General features: G+C 39.4%; 1 protein-coding gene across 1 annotated transcript; it reads right to left on the reverse strand.

Moving 5' to 3' along the window:
- Positions 1-1,972: 1,972 nt before the first annotated feature.
- LOC113471435 (putative cyclin-dependent serine/threonine-protein kinase DDB_G0272797/DDB_G0274007) lies at positions 1,973-4,677 on the reverse strand. The gene is made up of 3 exons (XM_026830575.1): positions 4,662-4,677; positions 3,194-3,230; positions 1,973-2,804 (listed from the first exon to the last, which is right to left on the reverse strand). Exons 1-3 carry the CDS (start codon positions 4,675-4,677, stop codon positions 1,973-1,975), a joined length of 885 nt encoding a protein of 294 aa, XP_026686376.1.
- Between the last annotated feature and the right edge of the window lie 4,366 nt (positions 4,678-9,043).

Consider the following 9,043-nt stretch of genomic DNA (forward strand, 5'->3'; position numbering starts at 1 on the left):
TTTTGAATTAGTCTGGGTCGGTTTCAATTTTTGAGTAAATATCATTAGGTCACAATATCAATGGGTCAGAGAAGCTTTGAGGCGGTCAGTTTTGCTATGTGTTCCGATTTTGGTAAGATGAATAAAATCCCCTGATTGAACTGTAACAACTAAGGTCTTTTCGTCCCGAAACCGAAGAGAAAAGGAGACCAGGACTTGACATACCGATAACAAAGCTCATCTGTTTAGCCCTGGGCGGGAATCGAACCCGCGACCTAGTTTTTACAAGGCCAGCGCTCCGAGCAAACTAGGCTGGCGATCTAGTCTTTTTATCTCGTTTGGGGTGCGCTCATTTTAAACCACAAAATGAACCCCTAACGAAAAACTATTGTGACCCACCCAGCCTAGTTAGCTTGCTTGGTAGCGCATCTGCCTTGTAAGCGCTAGGCCGTGAGTTCGAATTCCGCTCGAGGCGGATTTTATCCTGAAGGGATAAGGTTCGTTCTCGGAACGGCTAGATTTCTCCTATCCTGTTTTCCTTCTCTCTTCGATTTCGAAACGATAGCACCTTAGCAGTTACAGTTCCTTTCATAAAACCTCTTAAAAATGATCTTTCCTTATAAACCTTGATTTTGGACAGTCAATGTGGTCCTTACATTTTTAAGAGGAGTGAACTTGTGCAAATATGTACCAAACTAATTTAATTATTTGACCCAACCAGTCCAACATTCCTTACAACAAAAATAAAAAGACAAAAAACAACCAAGAGCTATATGACAGCTTTATTTTACATAATTCTTATGCTTGAAGTTCTTGCAATAGTAGATAATCAAGTAAAATATATGGATTTACTAAAACCATATCACACAACGGTAACCAAATACCAATCATTTTTGGTTGTTCTTGCTTGAAGAACAAGATTTTTTTTTCCTATGGGTATTTCTTCCTGTCCCCTTTTTTGCTCCTGCTGCTACCTAGCTGTTAGCAACTTAATATCTGTACTACAATATTACTACACCCATTCTACAGAATTCATATTTCTATCGAAAAAAAAAAAAAATCTGGTGTGAACATCACACGGCTTTCCTTATCCCATTGAATGATGCTTATTTTTAAGTTCTATAGTAACTTTTACAATATCTCTAACCGTTTTGTGTTACATTCTTGTCTCATTTGTTAACTACATACCAAATTTCAAGTCTTTTGTTTACAGACAGACAGAAGGACAGACAGACACAACCAATGGCTGAAACTTTGTATTTAGGCTCTAGGGACCTCAAAACGTGATTTGACACTAAAAACTGACCATTTGACCCGATTACATTACTTTCCTTCCTATAGGATAAGGAACGTAAAAACTGGACTGTTGAAACCTTCGAAGAGTTCGAAGCAAAAAAATTGAACACTTCTTGCTTACCACATTGCATACACAGATAGATAAACGGGGTTCATACAATTTTTATTCGTGAGAACTGAGAACACTACTTAGACCTACTGACTACTGACACTTTAGCGCAAATAGCAAACACTTAGGTACGTCTAGGTAGTAAGAGACCGCGAGGTCGAATCCCATTCAAGTCAAAGAATTTTGTCCTCGTCCGTTTGGGAATTTTACGAAACATACGATGTCATTATAAACCCTTCAAAACTGGACGCCCAAGCACTTCCACAGGTTACTCTATCATATTTCAAATTTTCAAACCAAAATACCCGCAGTTTATAACTAGGTATGTACCCACATATCGCTTTACTTCACGCCATGTGTTCGTCGGTGTAGCTTTCAACTCTGGTCGTTTTGGACTCTCTTCTCTCACGCGGGAAAGTCACCTAGCTCCCGCCTACCCATAGGCATACCAGTACGACGACAAATCATTGGCCGGAGGGGTGTACCCACATATCGCTTTACTTCACGCCATGTGTTCGTCGGTGTAGCTTTCAACTCTGGTCATTTCGGACTCTCTTCTCTCACGCGGGAAAGTCACCTAGCTCCCGCCTACCCATAGGCATACCAGTACGACGACAAATCATTGGCCGGAGGGGTCCGGTGTCTTGCCACATACCGCACGGTCGGTGGCCCCCTATAAGCCGCGGGCCGGCGGTAAGGAGGTGCCCCCAGGGGTCTCGGTGCCACCTGACGCGCGCCAGGCCGGGGCTTCTTTTTCAATTTGGCCTGAGCGGGATCGCTTGGTTTTTGAACGCGTTGGGAGTGGCCTATCGGGCTCAGCTGGGTAAGCTGAGCGGGGTGAAGCCATTGGGCGTCGGCGTGGGGGTTTTGCACCTTCTGTTGGTATTTTTGGGGATGCTGTTGGGAATATTGCTGGGGGTGCTGCTGTTGGGGATGTTGAGATAGCTGTTGGGGATGTTGAGACAGCTGTTGTTGGGATAATTGCTGCTGAGGGTATTGTTGGGGATGTTGAGACAGCTGTTGTTGGTGAGGGTATTGTTGGGGATGTTGAGATAGCTGTTGGGCATGTTGAGATAGCTGTTGGGGATGTTGAGACAGCTGTTGTTGGGATAATTGCTGCTGAGGGTATTGTTGGGGATGTTGAGATAGCTGTTGGGGATGTTGAGACAGCTGTTGTTGGGATAATTGCTGCTGAGGGTATTGTTGGGGATGTTGAGATAGCTGTTGTTGGGGATGGCGGGGTTGGAGGATCTGCACCCCGTGAGGGTTTTGATTGAGCTGCTCTGAGTGATGCGGGGATGGAAGGGCGGGCAGCGGCCGAAACTGGGGCACCTGGCGAAGTTTGTCAGCTTTGGGCTGACGATGATGATGGTGGTGTACCACATGGACGTACAGAGGGACGTGAATGATGTGACGTTCACTAGAACAAAAATGATGTTATAAGTAGGTACATAAATAAAAGTGATAGTGAGCTATATAACTTTAAATGAAGTTATACATACAATAAATACATAAAGCCCTGGCACAAGAATTTACTTTTATGGATGAACATTTGAATTGTTGAATCTGTTACATAACTTTTTATTCACAACAGGAAGCAAAAACACGGTGACTTTTTAGGGAATGCATGTCCCAGAATCAAAACGTGTTATATCTTTTAGGAAACACTTAGCTCTTCGATATTTACGTCAAGGGCAACAAAGCTGATGTTATCCTTACCCGTGGTTGACTTCCGTGTTTACATAGGTGATTATTCAAAACACTACACAGGTTATTATTCTAAAAATAGGTAGCTAGGGTTTTACTTACTAGATAACGGCACAGCATTGGTCAAGAAATATGGCAACTAAGAAAAAACGATGTTAAATAAAGTAGATACATAAATAAAAGTGATAGTGAGCTATATAACTTTAAGTGAAGTTATACATACAGTAAATACATAAAGCCCTGGCACAAGAATTTACTTTTATGGATGAACATTTGAATTGTTGAATCTGTTACATAACTTTTTATTCACAACAGGAAGCAAAAACACGGGGAATGCATGTCCCAGAATCAAAACGTGTTATATCTTTTGGGAAACACTTAGCTCTTCGATATTTACGTCAAGGGATTTGATAGGGCAACAAAGTTGATGTTATCCTTACCCGTGGTTGGCTTCTGTGTTTACATAGGTGATTATTCAAAACACTAGGTACACAGGTTATTATTCTAAAAATAGGTAGCTAGGGTTTTACTTACTAGATAACGGCACAGCATTGGTCAAGAAATATGGCAACTAAGCTGAGGACTATCTGAAATCAAACGAAATCTACAGAAAATACACTGGTGGACAAAGAAAAATTAAATAAAAAAATAATTGGAGTGTAACTATACGAGTAGAGCCCCTTTACAACTCCTAGTATATGGGTACTTATGTTAACATTACTAAGCGTTTCCTTTGCAACTCTCTCCCCTTTTCTACTTAAGTCTTTCACTAAAGTGCAGGAAAACACCAATACTCCACGAAAAATTTGAAAAATGTGTCGATGTACATGAAGGAGACTTTGAAAATTTAACAGAATAACTGAGATTTTTAACTTAAATAGGATAAGGAAAGTAAAAGAGCCCCTTTACAACTCCTGGGATATGGGTACCTATGTTAACATTACTAAGCGTTTCCTTTGCAACTCTCTCCCCTTTTCTACTTAAATCTTTCACTAAAGTGCAGGAAAACACCAATACTCCACGAAAAAATTGAAAAATGTGTCGATGTACATGAAGGAGACTTTGAAGTTTTAACAGAATAACAGATTTTTATCTTAAATAGGATAAGGAAAGTAAATGGCTTACCTTATTTTATAGTTGACTAGGGTTCTTATTGGGGATTATTATTTACACCGACTTGAGTTTCTGAGTCATCTTGAAAAAGCCTACGAGTGAGGCGAAACTCGAGTCGGTGTAAATAATAATCCCCAACTAAAGAGCTAAAGACCCTAGTCAACTATAAAATAAGGTAAGCCATTATCTAATTTGGGACATAATTATGCATTATATATCTGAACTCTGAACTGATATCATGTAGTTATAAAACTATAGAGGCACATGATCTTATTTTATTAACCAATTCAGTAGCTTTTGATCTCGTTTCCTCCAAAGTCCCGGAGGGTATTTGACGTCATATCGGTATTACATTCCAGGCAGGACAGTGAACGCTATAAGTTAAAATGATTACAATGTCTGGGTATATTCTCAATCTACCCTTTGAGATTAACATGAATCATGGCAATCTACTTACACATGAGGTTCCTCATCATCGAAAAATATACTCGTAGCCGAATCCAACAATAACGTAAGGATCTGAAACAATAACAGTGAATGCTTACTAACCGTTCAATGGACAGGTAGTTATAAAACTATGGAGGCACGTGCACGTGATCTTATTTTATTAACCAATTCAGTAGCTTTCGATCTCATTTCCTCCAAATTCCCTCCGGGAATTTGACGTCATATCGGTATTACATTCCAGGCAGGACATTGAACGCTATAAGTTAAAATGATTACAATGTCTGGGTATATTCTCAATCTACCCTTTGAGATTAACATGAATCATAGCAATCTACTTACACATGAGGTTCCTCATCGTCGAAAAATATACTCGTAGCCGAATCCAACAATAACGTAAGGATCTGAAACAATAACAGTGAATGCTTACTAACCGTTCAATGGACAGTAAAAGTTTCTTCGGGAGTAAACCCTAAAACATCCAGTTGGACACACAATAAACGAGCAAATTCCAACATTTTCAACATTTCAACAACGTCTGGAAAATCCAACTTTTTGGAAAATTCTAGGAAAATCCAACAACAACATTTCAACAACACAAAACTGAAATTAAAACGAATGCTACCAAAAGTTCAACACAAAATTTGATACCATTACTGGGATACAAACCGTATTGCCGGTTTCACTGCCCGTCATTGCCCGCCCACGAAATGATTTTTAGTCAAGTGCTGTTTCACCAGAAAGAGTGCTGAGGAAACCAAATCCCGAGGAAAATTTAAGGTTGAACTTACCACAAGATTCACCAGTGCTGTCATCCCAAGAACATCCATGGTCAATAAATCACTTTTTATTAAAAAACAACACTAGGCACTAAAATCTAGCACTAGCCACTGAGAACTAACCCTAAGCACTAAAATCCAACACTGGGCTCTTAAGAAATCCGAGATTTTCTAGGAAAATCCTGCTTTTAACTTAATAAGGAACTACCTGTATGTGTGCAGATAGCTAACTAATTGGAATCACCTATTGAAGGACTGTCACTCATTCCTTACTTTTTTTTTTCTTGCTTAAAAATGTAAGAAGGTACTTATTTACGGAGATATCTCGGTAAATGTTTACTCAACACTTCCGTAAATGTTGCGGTTAGAATTCTAGTTTCCTAGTCAAGAGGTTCGGGTTCAAATTACGCCCGGATGCACAACTTTTACGTCCGTATCCTGATTTTGATTCCACGGAATATACCTACATTACCTACGCTTGTAGGTCCCTAAATGACGATGGGATTAATGCTGGATCAGTAGGTATATTTACACAGTTTCTTGACAAACTATCAATATTATTGGTATTATAAATATAAGATAAACATAACTATTATTTTATATTACATCACACTATCCTCTGATGGTGTTTATAATAGAGGCGGATGACACTTTACGCATATAGCCAAATATTAGGTACTGGGTGAACAGAAATCTTGGTCCTCCTAGTCGGTCTTCCTACTAACTCAAGGAAACTTGAGCTGACAGGAGTTACATCACACTATCCTCTGATGATGTTTATTAGCCAAGTATGAGGCGGATGACACTTTACGCATCTAGCCAAATATTAGGTACTGGGTGAACAGAAATCTTGGTCCTCCTAGTCGGTCTTCCTACTAACTCAAGGAAACTTGAGCTGACAGGATGTCTTTGGATAGTGTTTTCGACAACATACTTACCACCTAACAGGTCACAAAGTGGCAGAGGTGGAAAATTTCTTCTGAAAATTATCTACTTTTTAGGTAAATGATTATCCATTCGTACCATTTATGGTTAAATCGGGTTTGGAAAAGCTTTTGAAATAAACCTGGATCACCAGGTTATTCTTGAAGGTACCTAAATGATTATCCATTCGTACCATTTATGGTTAAATCGGGTTTGGAAAAGCTTTTGAAATAAACCTGGATCACCAGGTTATTCTTGACCATCGCGTATTACCCAACCTAAATTATTATAACATAGGTATTTTCTTTATTTCATATTTTAGCAATCAACTAATAAACACATGACACGATGCGTCCAATCTTTAATTATTTCAATTAGGTATGGACGCATCTTACGTGTGTTTTTTTGGTAGGTTTTGGGTAGGTTTTGGTAAATTGGTAGGTTTTGGTAAATTGGTATCAGGTCGGTTTTTGTGTACCACTGTGTCTAAATACTCACGTAAGAACCAGGTAATACGTACGTAGATCTCTTCATTCATTTGATTAGATATTACATCATATTTTATACTGTTGATTTTTTTCCCCTGTTTTTTTGTCAATCGTCTGGTGACCGTTATAGTACTGGCAACCTCCGTAGAGCTAATGCGTTCACATTAGACGGATACACCGCGTTCACATTAGACGGATACACCGCGTTCACATTAGACGGATACACCGCGTTCACATTAGACGGATACACCGCGTTCTATTCCCGATTGAACCGAAGTTTTTCCGAACTTGGTTTTAGATTCAAATGATATTTCATTTTCTGATCGACTGTAAATTTTCGAGTAAAAGAGACTAATATGGTGCTCTCAAAAGCCTGGTCACGTCCAAAATCAATTGATCAACCAAATTTACATTCAGACAAACTAAATGTATCACTAGTATGAATTAGTTTAAGAGCACAACAAAATTTACCAATTTTTAGTCCGTCCTTCCTTTATTATTACTAATAATTAAAAGGTTTGTGGACGGACTATTGTATTCGCTTCGGTGTCTGTCTGTCAGTCTGTCTGTCCCCATAGAAGGACTTATCCAAACCTGGTCGACCTATACGGGGATCAAGGGTTAAACCTATTACAACATTTGGATCTATCCCGTCATCAGAGTTCAGGTAAAGCTGTGGTAGCTAATGGGGAGGTTATTGACATTAAGTATCTGTATAGTATACCTCTTCAGGTTGGTAATAATCGCATGGTATTAGGTGTTAGGCACTTACCTAATCTTACCGTTGATTTACTGTAGCCAGTCTAGTCAGCTTGAAAGGTAGCGCTCCTGTCTTCCAAGCGTTAGTTAGCGGGTTCGATTACCACCGGAGCGGAATTTATCCGGATAAGGCTGACGTTTCTCTATCCTGTCCTTTTTCTCTCTTCGATTTCGGGACGATAAGACCCCAGTAGTTACAGTTCCCTCTATCAATCCTCTTCTTTTTCATATTTGTAGGTACCTAGTTTCATCCAGACACCCTGTATGATAGAAGTTAGTAGACGAAAATAATCTAACTCACAAACCTAATGCATATTAATGAATGAAGATTCAACACAACCTAGAAATCAGGTTGAACAACATGAGAATCACTTTAAAATACCCATAACCCATAATAAATAGATATTTTATAATACTGAAGACGTGAGGCCAGCCAAAGTACTATCTCGAAAATCCGAACAAAAAAGGGTTTTTATAATAATATGTACCTAATTGATTATTTGCTTTTGTCTTGTATTATGCAGTATTATTTTTGCAGAGAGAAAAAAATCACTCAAGAATAGGATCAATCAAGTGACTCAATTTCAAATCATCAATCAACATCAAATATCTTGATCAAATAATAAATTTAGCATGATACACCCAAGGAATGTATCACACATAGCTGACTCAAAACCCACCGTGTATGGACAAATGAAACTGTCAGAAGACATTTGATTGTGTTCGAAACCCGCTCGACCCCTTTAAAAATCCACCAGCTTACATAACTAACTTGTGAGTTCTAACAATACCAAAGACCACTAGACTATTATCTCACAAGAATGTTGTCCTCTAGTTTCAAGTGTCATCAACTATGTCAGGTAGGATAGTGGATGAGGCATCAGAACCGGTAGGTTTGGATTTTTGAATTAGTCTGGGTCGGTTTCAATTTTTGAGTAAATATCATTAGGTCACAATATCAATGGGTCAGAGAAGCTTTGAGGCGGTCAGTTTTGCTTTGTGTAGCGATTTTGGTAAGATGAGTAAAATCCCTTGATTGAACTGTAACAACTAAGGTCTTTTCGTCCCGAAACCGAAGAGAAAAGGAGACCAGGACTTGACATACCGATAACAAAGCTCATCTGTTTAGCCCTGGGTGGGAATCGAACCCGCGACTTAGTTTTTACAAGGCCGGCGCTCCGAGCAAACTAGGCTGGCGATGTAGTCTTTTTATCTCGTTTGGGGTGCGCTCATTTTAAACCACAAAATGATCCCCTAACGAAAAACTATTGTGACCCACCCAGCCTAGTTAGCTTGCTTGGTAGCGCGTCTGCCTTGTAAGCGCTAGGCCGTGAGTTCGAATTCCGCTCGAGGCGGATTTTATCCTGAAGGGATAAGGTTCGTTCTCGGAACGGCTAGATTTCTCCTATCCTGTTTTCCTCCTCTCTTCGATTTCGAAACGATAG

Source organism: Diaphorina citri, unplaced genomic scaffold (genome assembly GCF_000475195.1).
Source record: "Diaphorina citri unplaced genomic scaffold, Diaci psyllid genome assembly version 1.1 scaffold2430, whole genome shotgun sequence".
Classification (NCBI taxonomy): domain Eukaryota; kingdom Metazoa; phylum Arthropoda; class Insecta; order Hemiptera; family Psyllidae; genus Diaphorina; species Diaphorina citri.

Bases quoted from the DNA above. Each gene is read 5' to 3' on its own strand.
- LOC113471435 (XM_026830575.1), bottom strand. The intron at 2,805-3,193 runs GTAAGTAAAACC...TTTTTGTTCTAG, and splicing joins CAATGCTGTGCCGTTATCTA to TGAACGTCACATCATTCACG.